Source organism: Haliotis rufescens, unplaced genomic scaffold (assembly GCF_023055435.1).
Source record: "Haliotis rufescens isolate VD_foot unplaced genomic scaffold, xgHalRufe1.0.p SCAF_5, whole genome shotgun sequence".
Classification (NCBI taxonomy): Eukaryota; Metazoa; Mollusca; class Gastropoda; order Lepetellida; family Haliotidae; genus Haliotis; species Haliotis rufescens.
In genome coordinates, this window is record NW_025964223.1 from 22714162 (window position 1) to 22732571 (window position 18410).

The 18410-nt window shown below is 38.0% G+C and overlaps 1 protein-coding gene across 1 annotated transcript; it reads left to right on the plus strand.

Moving 5' to 3' along the window:
* Positions 1 to 519: 519 nt before the first annotated feature.
* Positions 520 to 13629, plus strand: LOC124111828 (receptor-type tyrosine-protein phosphatase F-like). Its single transcript, XM_048383694.1, has 12 exons — positions 520 to 695; positions 2509 to 2566; positions 5091 to 5272; positions 6097 to 6274; positions 7020 to 7193; positions 7807 to 7941; positions 8723 to 8859; positions 9579 to 9683; positions 10366 to 10429; positions 10627 to 10677; positions 11044 to 11127; positions 12011 to 13629. The coding sequence occupies exons 1-12, from the start codon at positions 633 to 635 to the stop codon at positions 12058 to 12060; spliced, it is 1281 nt and encodes a 426-aa protein (XP_048239651.1). The 5' UTR covers positions 520 to 632; the 3' UTR covers positions 12061 to 13629.
* Positions 13630 to 18410: the final 4781 nt, after the last annotated feature.

Consider the following 18410-nt stretch of genomic DNA (forward strand, 5'->3'; position numbering starts at 1 on the left):
CCTTTGTCACTACGTTTCAGAGCTACTAATTGCTCCTCTTATGAATATATTCAGTATAAAAAGATGAAATAATTAAAGGAAGCTATGCCGAAAACAGCAAACAGTTGTTGTTGGTCGCCATTTAAATACGTTGCACCACAAGACACCCTACTAAATGTAAACCTATCACCAATGGTAAGATGTGTTTTGTACACACATAACATATATATTGATGTGAAATACACCATGCTGCACATGGCAACATTATGTCATTTTCCATGTTAGTGAAAATGTAAAAAAACCAGAGAAGGCTCAGTGTTAATTAAAATTACCTTATACCTGGTTTTAAAATCACTTTGTTACTGGGTATCTAACGACGCCCACTTACGTGAAATGATATATGGATGACTTCTTAGTCATCCGATCAGCCCCGTAATCCCTATGACACTTCTCTCTCTGGGTTGATTCTGATATCGAGCGACAACAGCCTCAAACACAATCACCAGCTTATCAGTAGTTGCACTGACCTACATTGGCATGTGTTGGCTGGTCACACAGTGCAGATATCCTCAATGTAGTAGTTCTTGTCAGACCTTGTCAGTCCTTGTCAGGGTACATTCCACACCTGGCCACAGTCTCGAGTAACATTCACAATGGACTTATATTTAGGATGGTGTTTCATGTTGGCAGCTTTCAGTGTCGAATCTGTACTTCCGGTGAGTGTTAAGATAATTTTCATTCTTTTTCAAACGAGACCTTGTAGCCACCGCACATACTCACATTATCTACTTTTTTGTACACTTGTCTGCTTTGGGAATGGGTCACTCAATTGTCTCAAGCCCCGTAATTCGTGCGGAGTTGCGACTATGATCCTGCGACTATCAAACCTATGATCCTGGGTTCTAATCCCGTTCGACCTGATTTTGTTTCTAGGCTTACTAGCACAATATGAGTGCTGATCCTTGGTAGAATAGCTTGCTGTAAAAGGCGACTATCTTGTAAGAGGCGACTAGCGGGATCGGGTGGTCAGGCTCGCTGACTTGGTTGATGCCTATCATCGAATCCAAATTGCGTGGATCGATGGTCATTATGTCAATCACTGGATTGTCTGTTCCAGACTCGATTATTTACAGACCGCCGTCATACAGCTGGAATATTGCTGAGTGCGGCGTTAAGCAACAAACAAACAAACAAAACCCTATCAGTGCTCTTGAGTTTCAAAAACGTGTTAGTCGTCTGATGCCTAAATAAACTCTGGCTTTACTCCCAAATTAAGTCGAGACGCCGTAATGTAACAGAAATAATGTTCAAAAGCCGCGTTAAACCAAACTCACTTGCATGCCCGCTGCATGCCGCCTGTCCATAAGGTTTCTACCAGCCTACGCCTGAATGCGGTGTCAAACATAAGACATTTAAAAAAAAAAAACTGTCACAGTTGCAGAAACGTTTCTATTGTCTTAAGTTCGTTTAAACTATGGGTGTTAGAGTAGTAGTTCAGTGATTTAATTGTCACCCGTGATGGTGAATCCGGGTTAGATTCTCCCGTGGTTACACGTGTCCTTGTCGTGGTATAGATGGAATAGTAAAATTGACTCTGTTATGATGCATATGGCACACCCAATAAAATGCAGGTATTGCTAATGAAGATTGAGTGAGTGAAGATGTGAGTTGAGTGGATCCGGTGGTCAGACTGTTGACTTAGTTGATTGCGTGTCATGGACTCAATGATTTTCAGACCGCCTTCATATTAACAAACAAACAAACAAACAAACAAACAAACAAACAAAAACAAAGTGACGTGATCCAGATAAGTACTAGTGTAAGTATCCACAGTTCCTATATCCTGGTGACATCTCGATAAGTATACTATGTCTACATTCCTGGTTACATGACATTGGGAGTCAAATCGTGTGCAGAATGGCTTGTCATGTCTCTATTCGATTGGGTGTGACTAGTCACGTGTTTATCTTAACGTAGAATCGCAGCAGAGTCGTACCACGCAAACGATGCTTGCTCTAAACCGATCGGGTGATCAAGATTGGTGACCGGCGTCGGACGTTTCTCTAATATCAATCACTGGTTTATTTGGTCCAACCACGGTTATTTACAGTCGCCGTCACAACCTGGACTATTTGCTGAATGCGGCGTTAAACAATCAACCATTCTGGATATCATGTCAAACACATCCTACCTCTATATGCTCTCTAATGTCTTTCTACCAATCATGTATCATCTCAATGTTTCTCTGTTCATCAACATTAAGGGGATAAAACAAGGACTGGTAGGCTCGGAGTAAGTATGCCATGTCTGAGTTAGCTATAGGTATCCATGCTAAACTGCGACATGGTATAACATGCGACATAAAACAAGCATGTAAAAGAAAGCAGCCACACACACACACACACGTGCATACACACACGTCGCTATGTGAAATAATCTTTAACGCAACATTAAAGTTAACCCAATTTCACCTCACTTCGCCACTCTTTACCATACACATCCATTGTATACCATTAATGTGTATTTCAGACTTCAACTACAGAGTTGTCTACAACAGAAGCAGCAACTGCCTCGACGCCAGACCTTGGTATGTCTTGGCCTAAGAACAGCTTTCAAAAGGTTTATGGGAGTCATGTGAAATAAATGTCCAAATCTGACGCACCACTGACAAACATGATATCCGATGCAATTCCCTAATTTGATCTTTACAATATATGTGTCTTTTCACGTGTTTGTTCAGTTGAACAGTTGACTTGCCTTTGCATGTGTTTGTGATTGTGCAACTGGTGGGGATAGATATGCTCACCTTTCGCGAACACCTGGTATCATCACTGTTTGATTGTGATTTACACATGTTTATTATATAGTTGGAATTGTACATTGGAGAGTTTTGTCGCTTTTTTACACGTTATTGACGGGTTGTGGAAACTGTTCATCCATATCCTGCTGCTTTTCAGATTAATCAAAGTTGTTGAGGGCAACATTCACTGACATATTATTATCTCCTTGGATTAATGTTGCTACTTTAGTAACGCCACGAAAGTTAAAAAATAATCTTTATATGCAATCCTGTTTCAGTCTTCAGTTCCTAGATTTGAGCGTCAGTTATCTTTATAATCAGATCAAAGTATTAAAGTATTGAACATACTTTCGCCAACACTTGCTATCATCACTATTTTGATAGTGTTGCATACATTTATGATAAAGTCGGGATCGGAATATGCTTTTTGCATATATTTCTTATGATTATGAAAGAGATTTGTCGCATATATATTTATACATGTGACCTATTGGCGGATTGTGGAAACTGTTCATCATCGAGTGTACAAAGACACTCTTCGTAAATATTCTATACATATATATGTTTTGGTTGTTGTATTTTTGTACAGGTTGCACATGGATAAATAGGTTTTGACACATGACCAACATTTAAAGAAGTAGTCAATTCTGGAACTTAAGATGGCTGAACATTTTGAAAGGACACAGTATCTATAGAGTTCCTGCTGCTAGAACCGAAACGTTTATAGTAGTGGATTCATACTTGAATGTGATAGATTTGAAAAGAATAAGAATTACATGTATTGGATCGTTTTTTTCTGTGATAGAGACCAAGAAGAATTAGTTGCCTGGAAAAGTTAATTCTAAATTAGATTGCATTTTGAAGCCAACTTTGAATTCGAAGTTCTTGCCAGATAGGTGTTACCTTGCTACAATCTGAAAATAGATGTGAAGCAGTTTCTTTCGAAGCTGAACAATAACTACAGGTGTCGTCATCCACGTATCACATGTAAAAAAACCTACTGTTTGTTGGTGTCGGATTTTTATTGAAATCATTGAAGAATAGTGTCTCTTGAACATCTAAATGGGATGTAGTTATATCTTTGCCATGTTTGTATTCTTATATCATTTTCAAGTATATGTTACCATTTTCTGCAGTGTTGATTACTGACAGTATAAATATTAATAAAAGATCTATAGCAAAACTGGCTACCCTTTGATAGTGTAAGTAGACACTTCAAAGTGTGAGGTTGGATAGGATTTTCTTGTATTTTTTGTTTTTCTAATTTAGTATTATTTGCGGAACACAATGTTCCTATATTCTAATTTATATTTGCTTTTACGTTAACCTTACTTACAAATTTATCGTATAATTACAATTGTCCTGATGCTTGGAGCAGGTCACTCACATAACGTACACCTTTTTCATTCCAAGTTGGGTAGTATATTACTTCTCTATCAATTATTTCCTCATATGAACTTCTATTCTTCTATAGTGTATCTGGTGGGTTCGGGAGAGGCTCAGAAAGAGAGACTTGAAAAACTCAGCATACGTTAAAAAAGTTAAAGAATTTAGTCTGGAAACAGTTGAACAATATAAATATACTGACATGACTTTGAAACAACTACTCTTCGTAAATATATTCCAGTGCTTGGATGTGCTGGATTTTTTCACCGCTCTGTGAAGCTGAAAAAGTAGTTTGTTTTCAGGAATTAACAGCAGTGCTTCAGGTCGCCTGGACAGCCAGGACAATATATATCTAAAATAGAGCCCGGTGATGACGTCAAGACTCTGACATACCTCGGTGCTATTACAGATGTGGTCCAGGACATGATACTTGACAGCTGGGCAACATTCATGAGTATCGCGGCTACACACTTCAGCTCATGGAACTTAACATCCATATTGTATTTGTGAAGCTATGTCACACATCATGTAAATATAGTTTCACGCATCATTTCATTACTGCTTACCCAGCTCAATCTGTTGTATTTATATGTATTTTGTCACTGCCGTTGTCAAATAATGTAATGTAATTGTATGTACTACTCTCCAAATCATTGGGGGGAAATAAAGAGTATTCATTCATTCATTCATTCATTCATTCATTCATTCATTCATTCATTCATTCATTCTCCATTGTACGATTTCGACTATATCATAAGCATATGTTTATGAATTTCATACAGTGATGATTACAGGTGTTCGCGAAAAGACGATAATTTGTTTCGCCAATATGATGTGTTATATATAGGAATACAATGCTACAATGCCACGTGTAAATCTCGAATGATGCTTTGCTAGGAAGTAATTCATGCTGACTTATTTTAAGTCCCAGGTAAGGTCAACAATTTGAAGACCACACTGACGACATCCTCGTCTCTTGGTCTGTCGTGGACGGCATCAACAAGTGATGTCCCATTCACCCAGTACATCGTCTTCACAAGCAAGGGAGGCGAATGTTTACGTGCAGTCTACATCCTCTGTCCTCCAAACGATATGATATATGCAGCTGTAAGTGAATTTCAGAGTTATATCACACATGTAGTCATATTACACTTTTGGAAACAATGTTTTCATTTGTTTGTTTATTGATCAAACAATACTTAAAATAGGTGAAGCATAAACCTAACAATTTCTTAAATAACGCAGGACGATTATCTACGGATGACTTGAAAAACTGTTAGACTTGATAACCTTCAAAGCTGTCTGTAGAAGATCAATAACAGTCATTACACCTTTATTCCTCCCCCAAACAGAATACCTATTAATATCATTATCTCAATCTTTGGCTGCAAATAGCTAAGGAAATATTGTGGTGAGGTAATGCTAGTTTTGCTACTTCACTGACCTATTACATATTTTATTGTATTTTGCTCTTTATTTAATACTTACAGTGACAACACATTAATGCGAACCCCGTTAGTCAGGAAAGCATGATCTCTGGACGACTACCTTTTGAAACGGATTCATACATGTATTGGGCTTTACTTTGTCACAATGATTAATTTATCCGGCTATTTGATAACCTGGACGTTCAGGGTACCGTTCTCATTAAAGGATCTTAACTGTTTCTGTTTGCATTAAGAGACCGACCATTTTCTATTCCTTCGACCTTGGGTTTTAAGAACATCATTTGTTCCTGAAAATACATTTGTTTGTTGGACAAATTGTATGCCTGGATACAGATGAAATGTGATGAAATTGATGGGCTCGTTCTAACAGAGGACATAAGTATATGTTTTGAAGCATTCCCACTCCTCAAGCTTGTGTTTAATTGTCTGTTCCTAACATGTAAAGCTTGTGTTTTCTGTTTTCCCATATCGTGCTGTCTCCAGGCCACCTGCAATTCCCTTAGCGCGGGCACGCCTGCAACATATGATGAATGCCATGGTGACATGTCTTACAACCTGACTGACCTGGACTCGAACACAGACTACGTTGTTAGTGTCGCTGCTGCAGCAATTTTCACAGTTGGGGAAACCTCAACACTCAAAGAGAAGACTAATATTGGAAGTACGTATTGCAATATATTGGTTATTCTTTACAAATATCACTAAAATGTCTTTTGGTACAATGGGATAGCAATCATGGCAGTCCGAAAAACTCACTGACTGAATAACGTTTGAACAGTTGCTGAGACTACCTTCAATCTTCGCCCCAATGAGATATTCATTTGATACTGGTGAGATATATTCAAGGCGGTTGTATATGGCCGACATTAAGACCTTTGTTCCTCTGTTCTTTGTTTCAAGGCTCCTGTTGGGTACCACGGTGACATGAGTACGTTATTAACATGTGTCATGGATATAAGTGAAATTATTTTCACTTATTCTCACTGTGCATTACATTTTTTGGTGCATGATGATTGTCCAGATCGTTTCAATTGTTACATTGTTTTCATTTTTTGAGAAGAAGAACGTGGTATCGTATGAACACATTGTCGCAAATAACTGAAGATTCACCAAGGCTCGGAACTTCCAAAATGAATTCACCCGGGACATAAACTCCGTAATATATTGTAGTTCTAAGGTAGTCTCTAAGCAACTGAAATACATGTATTGCTAAACTCGACGCGAAACGTTAAACGCCAACGCAATACAAAATACAAGTTCTAGTATGTGATTAACTATATAAATCAGAGAATATATGATCAAATGTTGAAATGACTCCTTAAATCCTATGCAGCTAGATATTGCTGGCATCACTGGTTGCTATGGATTTCTACCGTCTCACAGTAACACCACATATTACCATCCAGTTCCAGCACCGCCGACCAACATCCGGGGAACTGCTCAGAACAAGTCCGCCATCTTAGTTGAATGGGATATTCCTTCCCACAATGCCGGACCTATGTGGTACAACCTTGTGGTTCTTATTGAATTGGACAGGACGTCTGGTGGATTCATCGCAGATCGTTACTACAACGTTGAAGGTTCGAGCTGGTATCTTCCATATGACCAGTTTACATATTTTTGGAACATGTGACTTTAACAACCGAGTTGCAATTGCCCAGACAAATGACGTAGTTATATTTCTGGGCTTGTAAGAACCATGCCTGTACTCGTGGGTTTCACGAAACTGAGAAACTGCGACATATCGGGTCAATTAGTTAATCTTCAAATCTTGATTGATATAATTAACACACTTTAAACAAGCTTTAAGCTGGTGTTTGGGTAACTTGAATCAAGTTGTCTGGGACTGCCAATTATCCGAGCCTACTCCTCCTTTAAGTCTCTAATCTGAACATGTAAGGCACCGCAACATGTATGGTTCTAGTCACTGGCTGACCTGTCATTTATCTCGGTGGCGCGAGTGATGAAGATGGCTATATTTCCATTGTAAACGTTCACAACTGTGTCAATACAACACTTAACGTTTGTAGTACTTCGTATACGGTACCCTGTCTTCAATATGCCCGAAACTGTATTTCCGGACACAAATAATTGTCTTCGCCTTTGTTTTATGTTGTGAGTAATTAATGTCACGGTAACAGTTAAAAGTCTGCTTTCCATTGTTATATAGACTTGACTTGACTTGTGATGCAGGCCAGAATAGCAGTTCCTGCGAGGTGACGGACTTGTTGAGTTCCTGGAGGTACAGCTTCGCCATCACAGTCAGCACCAGTGCTGGAACCTCAAACATGGCAACATCCAAAGCTGATGTCAGAACGCTGCCTTCTAGTAAGTGAGACTGCCTAAGGATTCGAAATGTTTTATTTCTGATATGTTAATGCACAGACGTATGGCTAAATGCAGAAAAGGACACATTTTCGAAGTTTCAGACACTCCAGCTATGGCTTTGTCCATGATCTGAGCTGAGCTGAGCTTGCATTCAGCAGCACAGCCGTCCAATATATCAGTAGCAACCAATACAGTATGACTACTCGGTGTAGGAAGTCGTCATTCAAAACACATCTCTTCCTCTTCTGTACATTTGTTTTTAAATATTGTTACCTTACAGTACACATTTTTGCATGACTGACATTTTATGTGTATTGGGTCTGTTAGCTGGCTTAGAGGACATAATCGTTCGTTTGTCACGCCGAAGATTCGGGGGTTCCATTTCCCACATGAGTCCTCTTCATATGACTGGAAGAATAATCTTGGATTAGAACCGATTTTCATTTGATCCTGGCATGCCGGGCAACCAGTGCTTACTTGTGACGTGTAATCTTATCTTTCGGTGAACTGTATTACTAATTACAGCCCCAGCTCCTGTGTAATGCACAGATCTGATGAAAACAAATAAATATCGACTGGGTCATCCGTGTCTGGAGAGGAAACAGAAGTGTAATGATATATTGAATCGTGGAACCCCAAATCGGTTAAATACTGAATTAAGATATTTTATTATTCATTAAGCAAAAGATATAATCATTATTTGCGATGTTTCAGAGTAGAAGGACTTAGTACTCGATGGTACGTACGGATAAAATTACCCGTTATGCTTTCTCTATCATAGCTCCCGGTGCAGTGCAGAATATCTGCTTAAAGTTTGTTCATAGTGTGTACCTGGCCGTCAGACTCACCTGGGAATGTCCCCCTGAGAGGATGAGGAATGGACGCATCAGAAGCTACACAATCTCCTACACAGGCAATGTAGGATATTTTACCAAGGAACGCTTGGTTTCCTTTTGCAGCAATTAAGTGCTCGGCCTTGCAAACTGGTCAACTTTTCAACTAGCCATAACCCCAAACTTGAATTCATTTGTGTTTTGCATCCCACCTTAAATTATTTACAAACTAGACATTCTTTAGCTGTATAGCATTGCCTAATCATTAATAGTGTACATGTACTAAAGATTGCATAAATTGGTTCCTTATTGGCGATGGTTTATTTCACGGAAAATATGTATTAGAAGTAAAAGTAGATGCATATTCAAAACCAGAAACAAGGAAACATACGAATAAATGGCGAAACGATTCCTGTAACTACTGATTCGATTATAAACTGACAGCCGTGATATAGCTGTAATACAGCAGAAAACAACATACAAACACAATATAAGATATGACACATTTTGCACTCCCCTGAGTGAAACGTGATTTACCGAATTTTACGATCGTGCCAAAGTCCAAATATATTTCGTCTTTGCAATGGCTTCATAAAAAGAACAATCATTTCTTGTGAACGGCGATATGATTGATGTATCAGAAACTGTTTGCACATACATGTTCGCATATCAGCTAGAGATGTTTGCATTTCTCTTGCGTGTACAAGAATTACAGAACATCACTAAATCATCTTTGGAGGTGTGTCTGAACACATTGACGCTTGTTCAAACAATTATATATCGACGTATGTCGTCACACTGCAGATATCCATGACGTTGACGGCTGGGAGTTACTACCCTGAGGATCCGTGCACCGACCCCCATATGGTGTATCTGCCTGTAATCCCAGATGGGGAGTACACTGTCGAGGTACGTAGGATGCAAACGCCAATGCCGGAGAAGTGCCTCTGTAAGCGTTAAATTGTTCTGGCCAAAGATGCATATCTCATGTAGTACCTGGAATACAGGTCGTATCTTTTCCTGGCTTGATAAGTCAATACTTATGAAGACTTCATATGAGAATCCGTCTTTAACCTCATGGCGTCAGTCAAGGGGCTACGTGAAACGAGAATAAGAACATATAGCTATAAAGAGCGGTTAAAGTGCGACTCAAATGTCGAATCTTTTAAGAGAGGATGAAAGCAAGTAGTCGTAAGACATGCAAGGCATCTAAAGCGGAAATCAATACAACAAAATGCTGCTTTCTTTTGCTCATTAATTAATTTGAGAAATTTGAGATCGAAGATTTTATTTGGACATATAAGTTTAAGGAAATTAGTTATTGATAATTTCAAATAAAGTACAACAAAAGAGTTATGTTAAAATTATTTGAAATAGTTTCTGATGCCTCATGTTAAACAACAGAAACAAACTGAAGTTCCATTTAAAAATACATCTACGGAATATTAATAAAGTGCAAAAACTATTTTACCAAAGGAATCAAGACTTACAGAACGAATATGTCCGAAGTATTGCTTAAAATAAATAAAACAACTATCATAAGTCCTTTTTCTGGTGTATGCTAATTTTATGTAAATTCTTATTTGTATAGGTATGGGCAAATGCTGAATTTCAAGGAATCAAATCAGCAATGAATTTTGTAGCAGACCGAGATAGTAAGTGTACATTACCTCGTTTCAACATAACATTGTGATAACACGGAATAAATTGTAATATACTGTGTAGGTATTTTGTTGCATAAAATTATAAAAAGTAAAGGTTTCTTAATATTCGAAAATGACAATGTTTTTACTATTGAAGGAGCATAAATCTGATAGATGGATAGTGTGATGACTTCTACATTTTGTTCCAGAAATGTTCTACGATTTACCATCGTTTTCCAACACAACCGTGTCGACACCAGGCAAGTTGTAGTGATGTAAATATGTGTATATACTAATACTATTACCAAATTATTCAACAATATTCAACTATATGACAGAGATCTGTAAAAAATCGAGTCTTGATGACACATACCAGTGATTGAGTTTATGAAGCAATGTCCCACGTTGTCAGGGTAAGCTCAACCGAGTCACCGAGCCTGACCATCCGATTCAGGGTTTGAAAACCGGATATGGATCTTAAAGCTATCCTGAAGTCAAAATTGAAACATAAACATTTATATGGTCTTTTTAAGTTCCTGTTTTAAACAAATCATCATGATAAATTTAGATAGTTTCATACGTACTGGCTTAAGTTAAACATTTTAACCTCATTTTCTTTATTTCAGATCCCCACAGCTTAATAGTTGTATCAGCCACATGTGGTTCCATAATAGCCATCCTCTTTGTCGCTGTTATTGCTCTTGCTCTGAGTGAGTAGTTTTGCCATGTCTCAACTGAATACTACGTACATGGTTCCTCTATGTGAGAAAAGACCTGGTCGCACGTGACCTTTCAACCTTGTTCTATGTGAAATAAGTAATTTGGGTATACGTGTGTAATTGATATGTCCAATGTAACCTTCCTGACCTTATTGTTCCGTAAATATAAAACGTAAATAACCAGCCTGAATTATCCTCCAATACAGATTCCATTAGGCGTTCAAGGCAAAGTAGGGGTGAAAATTATATGAATGAATGGCTGCTTTCACGAAAAGGTTAAGCATGTTGTGCGCTTCGTACCTTCAAACAAATTCACCGTATCTTCAAGGATATTTGTTTGAGTGATGATGAATGTAGAACATAATTCCTGACATAGGGTGAGTTGACACGTAAGGTGTCTCACAATTAGAGGGGGTGTGGATGCGACACAAAGTGACAACTTTACACCTTTGGAACAATAGATCAATTACATTAGATTCGGGATGGTACTTTATTTATTATCTCCATTTGTTTTTTAAACTGAGAGCGGAGGATAAAAAAACTATTGTGACCCTTGTAACGGCGAAGGATTAATGCATTTTCCTTCATTCTGACCAGAAACATCGTAACTCACCACAACGCGTTATTGCCCGAAATTGGGCAAGATAGCGAACCAAATGTTACAGACACAGGATTTTATTGGGAAGCCGTGTGTATCATTGAAGGGGAAACTTCCTTACATATAGCCTTTCATATTCATAAGTATTTACATCCTCAGAACCACAGAATAGAAAGACCATTCACGAAGAAACATGCTGTAATTTGAAGTATTTATTTATTTATTCCAAAATGTTGATATTTCTTTGACAATAAAATACTCATTTACCACTTTCAGCAAGATCACGAGCTGTTTCACCTCAACAACGACTGTATTTCGTTCATTAGGTTGACTGATCACCAGGGTGAACAAAATCTGGAACGAATGGAGAACGAAGAGACAGTTCATTTGCAGAACAAATAGTGTCAACAATACTGCATTTGTCCTTATTGAATATTGAGTTCACTGACAGTGCGGATCCAAAAATTCCCACCATCGTTTGAAAATTACAAAATGTAATTGTGGACACCAAAGACCCTAATACCTTCGTTCAATTGAAATACTCGTGCAAATTGTCAGGTGACAACCAAAAATGAAGTACATGAACCTTCAAATGAACAATCCTGGATCCGCCTCTGATTGAACTGTGCTTATGAAGATACCTACGTACCATAGGTGATTCCAGCACACCTGCTGTTCTGTGATAGTCTTGTAATCAAAGAATGATACAGACACATTCATGTTTGATGACAGAAAATACATACGTCTTCACTGCTTTGATTTTGAATGGAAGTTTTATTATTTTGGAACGATTGTACCTAAAATACCTCAACGTACTTACCCAGAAAATCAAAGAGAGCAAATCATTAGCATGCACCAAATAGGCATGTCAAGTCGGGCTATTGCCACAGTGCTGAACGTTAATCATACTGTCATCAGTCGACTCTGTAGAAATCACACATGGACTGGACATGTGAGGAACTTGCCGAGATCAGGACGTCCACGGACGACCAGTGCCACACAGGACAGGCAAAAACGGCTGCCAACTTCAAATTGAACTGTTCTTCGTTATCACTGGCACATCCACAACAGAGCGTCTCTTAGCACCATCAGGCGTCGACTGAATGAAACATAATTAGGGGCCAGAAGACCAATAAGACGTCCAATCCTCACACCCAACACATGCGGAACCGTTGTCTGGTGTCCCGCTCGAGCACAGGTCATGGAGGAACTTGAGGTCATGGAGGAGGGTTCATTGATCTGACGAGAGTCGGTTTTTCATTTTACCACACCAATGGAATGACTCTTATCATAAGTGCAACATCCAGGAAACAATGGCATGTGGTTGCGGCTCGGTGATTGATATGCTGCTCCTTTGATTGTAAACTTGATTTGGTCTCAGTTCAGGGGACATTAAATGGACAAAGGTACAAAGATGTTATATCTGATCGTTTTATTGTGCCTCATTCTGATAACCATGCACTTGCCACACGTCCTGTCTTCATGGACGACAGGGTCAGACCCCCCTGAGCATGAGCTGTGATTGACCGTCGCCAGAACAACGCAATTGAGAACTCTGAATCCAATCGATCATATATGGGATCATTTGGGAAGAATTGACCCAGGCATTGCATCAGGAATGGCAACACATCCCTCAGTTGTGGATCAGGCACCTGATTTTGAGCACGAGGAGACGTCCTTCGGATGTGATCCGTGTATTGGTTTGCTACACCACATATTGACTTGCACTGTTGGTAATTTAACTGTGACACAGGTACAACGTTACTAAGAAACGTACATGTACGTGTTGATCTGTCCATCTCATTCCTGACACTTACGCAACTTATGCTTCCTCTATTGTATCCCCAGTTAGATTCCTTGTAGTAGTTGTCGAATAAAGTTGCTTCTTTTTTTTATCACCTTCTTTCACTTGTGTAACATATTGGATTGCCTGATTGCCATCATCTTTGTGAAATGGGGTCCAAGACCCTCTGACAAGAAAGAGGAATCGCCATGGGTACAAATACCTTAATCCTCAATTACCCACAGAAATCCTCTATCACCAATGTAGTATATCTTCATATCTATTAAGATATATGACATTCCCTACCAATTTCCCATTTAAGAAGCGACGTCACAATCTCGTTGTCTCCAACCAGAATTCTTCTCTCATGTGTGTAATTTGATTAGACAGTAACTATGGTGGCGAAAGAGTCAAGGGTATTTATCATAATAGTGAGTGAGTGAGTGAGTGAGTATGGTTTTACGCCGCTTTTAGCAATATTCCAGCAATATAACGGCGGGGGACACCTGAAATGGGCTTCACACATTGTACCCATGTCGGGAATCGAACCCGGATCTTTGGCGTGACGAGCGAACGCTTTAGCCACTAGACTACCCGACCGCCCCTTATCATAATAGAATGGAGATATGATACACTGGATTAGCTTTATATTATATCTCTTCTTGTTCACCTGATTCTTCATGGATATGAATCTGAATGTTTGAATATCTGGCTCGCTCTAAGAACAAACATATATAGAGCACAAAAAGTATTTTCACATTTGATGACCAATTTTCGGTTTACTATCAGCAGAGTGGGGTTATATATACCCATGATTTAGACACCAATTTTGATTTGAGGAAACAACACAGTGAAGCTCATCTGTTACATGCCTCGTACTATGCATAGACATTCAGGATATTATCCCTCTCTTGACAAATGTCCATGACAATGGGATGGCTTCAATTTTCCAATCTCTAAACAACATAATTTTCCCCGCATTTGGTGTTGAAAACTCACAAATTACTGCAGTCATGGCACCTGGAAAGCATGGAAAGTAAATATGAATAAATGCGACAACCCAATTCTTTAATCGTAAGATATCTCTGCTAAATGTAGTGTCCATTGTACAATTTCGACTATATCAGGAACATGTATTTATGAATCGCAAATAACGATGATGACCCCGGGTGTTTTTGCGAAAGGTGAGCGTGTTCTTATCCATTAGTGGCACGGGGTCACAAGCACATGTAAAAGCAAGACAATTGTTTACTGTCTTTCACGCCCCCTTTGGAAATGTCCTCCACGTGTCTATCATAAAACATTTTGAAATCTTTACTTATGGCTTGAATGTAGTAAGTCACATGGCTATGCTCGATGTACCTCAAAGGTTGTGAAGACACCAAACCCTGGAGCTGCTGGAATATCGCCCGACATTAGCGGAAAATGACAATTGGGTGCGATATTCCAGCAAATTCACATATATATTTCTCTTATAGCGACATATATTCAGATCATTAGCATTTACAAAATTTTTGCATGAAATAATTGTAAAATTAGAAAACTTAATCTCCTCAGTAGGTATATAACAACAGTGTTTTGTGAAGTAGAGTATTTTGTATTGTGTATATTCTACAATAGTACATTTATTTTTACAGATTTAGAAACATATTCCAGTTTCCACCCTTGACGAACATTAAAATGTCACTTAAGCGATAAAATTACCTTAGAAAACCTCTTGTTCACTTTTCAACTTTATCTCTTTGTGAAACATGGAAATGATTTTTGTGAATTGTTATCACCAACCCATAAACTGTTCGTGGCATATACAGAAAGTTGTGTTTATTGAAAATCAGAAGTAACAGATGCAGTATATTAACGTTTTGATAAACATTTATTAAAAACAGACCAAGACTGTGTGCTACGTTCAATGTATTTATCACCAGAAGATTCGTCCTATTATGAGGGGAAGGCGAACAAGAGGATTCTTGACAGAACATAACCGCTATGTACGATGCCAACATCATACTAACTGGAGATTTTAGCAGTAGAATAGGTGACACTGAAGATTTCTTTGATGATAATGCATAGTATCTACCTGGAGGGGAATGGTATTGTAATTCGGAACTTCGAAAGGAGATTGGTATTTTTGTGTAATACTTACTGTCTACATGTGCTGAATGGAAGATTCCCTGGTGATAAAGACGGTAATTGTACTAATGGACCTAGTGTGGTAGACTATGTAATTGCCAGTTCGGCCCTCGTCCGTGAAGTATTTGATTTTGAGGTTTATAAGCACGACGAATTTCCCCATCGTCAGTGCTATTAACGTAAAGACCAAGTTAAATGTTCTATCAGGAAATTACACTTCATACGCTGGATTCATTTGGGACTTAGAAGATACTTTCATTTGGAACTTAGCTGAAACTTTCAAAACATTATTATCAGGATGCAGCTTAAGCTATGACAGACAGCATGCTTGTGGAAATGGATTCAGAACATGACTCTACTGTTAATGCTTCAACGCTACTTTGAGCGTCCAGAACAATGTATGAATAAACGTTAGAGACCTCCTTGGTGGAACCAAAACTGTGATGTGTCAGACAAATACGGGGCTCTGGATAAGTTCCGTTTGATAAATCAAACAGATGAAATAAAGGAATATAAAAGACGTTTAAGACTCTATACAGATGAAAGCAAGATGAATAAAAAAACCCGAACAAATTGATGAAATATGAAATGAAGAACTTTGTTCAAACTTTTAATTCATCAAATTATGCCAATAACATCACAAGAATGGTAACATTATTTTGAAAACTTATTAAATTCTAACACCGAACATACAACTTTGGACAATATTGTGGAAAGAACCTTGGCAGAAAATTGATGAAACTTGTGATCTGTGTGATCACCAAATACCTTACGACCTAAATGACCCTATAATGACTGCTTAAGTTTCGGAAACAATAAGAAATATGAAAAATAGAAAATCTCCAGGGTGCGACGGCATAACCTTTGAATTGCTATTTAGATAATTTGTCACACATCCTCTAGATAAAATATTCAATAAAATTCTGGAACAAGGTTTCTTTCCAGAAGAATGGAACAAGGCCATAATTTCCGCTGTTTATAAAAGATAAAAAAAAAATGACACAAACAACTATAGAAGGATTTCTTTATTGCCAATTATAGGAAAACATTTCTGTAAAATTATGAATTAGAGATTGCAAAAGAAGTCAGATCGAAACTATGTTATTTTGCAAAATGAAGCAGGTTTCTGGAAAGGATATGGAACTAGTGACACTATTTTCACACTGCATGGAATGAATGAAAATACCCGGGGTAGCTTTTATTGTTCTTTCATAGACTACTCTAAAGCTTTCGATTGTGTCAGTCACCAGCATTTAAGGTACCGCCTAACACAATAAATTATAATCTTGAAAATATACTAAAGTGATCAGAAATATGTACCCAACACTTAGGTCCTGTGTTAGAACTAACGACGGATTAACAACATATTTCCAATGCTTCACAGTTACAGGACAAGGTTGCACGCTCAGTCCCCTTTTATTTTCTTTCTTTATTGCCTAACTTGACTAGTAGATGCAAAAAGCAGGCTGTAAAGGCATTTTTGTTTTCTGAGAATTTTTCGAATATTTGCTCTTTATTTCATGCCGATGACGTAGACAATTCAACCGATTCTGCTGGGCTACTGCAAAAAGAGATCAACTGTCTTTGTGATTTCTGTGAGAAAATGGGGCCAAACCTTGAACGCAGATAAATCACCAATGTCCATGTGTGTTTCGTAATGGTTGTTATCTCCGAAATTATGAAAAATGAACATTCCAAGGGAAAAGAATACAAGTTGTTTCGGCCTATACATATATTGGCTCACACCCAAAGCAGTATGGTCCAGAGCAGTTACATCACTGGCTAAACAAGCAGAAACAGTATGTGTAAGTTTATAAGTAAACACAATATGTATCGGACTTTCCATATAGCCTCTCGTCTCTTTGACACTCTTGTTCTACCCATCCTTACCCGTGGTGCCGTAATATGGGGTGTAATGAAATATGAACAAGAGTGCAGCATAGTTTCTTCAAATGAATGCCCTATTTACCAAATTCTGCAAGCAATAAGGCGGTCTCAGGTGCTTGTGGGAGACACGCCGTCTTTTTTACCTGTGTTTTCAGGTGTATTTCGTACTGGTGTAAAAATCCTTAAAATGAATACTAATAGATTGCCGAATCAAACCTATCTTATGTCATACAGCCTGGACAGTATAAACAGGTCGTCGCGGATAACATATGTAAAATACATATTATTTAAATATGGATATGGATCCACGTGGATTGTTCAGGATGTGGAAGATACTAGTATTTTCTTATCTGAATTTAAATAACGATTAGCAGATGTTGACAGAAAAAGATGGCATATTGAAGTAGAAAATAATTCTAAATTAACAGATTATACAACTGACATATCCTTAATGTATGTTGAATTGAATCTTTCATGTATGAATCAAATATTTATTAGGCAAGCTCTATCGAGATTTCGAAGCGGGTGTCACAACTTGATGATTGAAATTGGGCACAGAACAGGTACTGATGTTGAATTCCGAATTTGTACTTATTGTTTTAGATATGGCAATGATCATGTTGAAAAAGAGTTTCACTTTTTATTGATCTGTGCAGCATTCATGATATAAGAGTTAAGCATATTCATGTTATTTAGTGCAAAAAAAACATGATTAAATTCTTTTGAAAATTTAATGAAAACTGACTGTCCAGAAACTGTTCTAAACTTCGCAAATATATATATATTTGGCGTTTAAGTTGTACTCTTCACTTCATACATAAATTTCAATTAGAAATTAAAGATACTGGAATGTATAGATGATGAAGTGTATGTTTG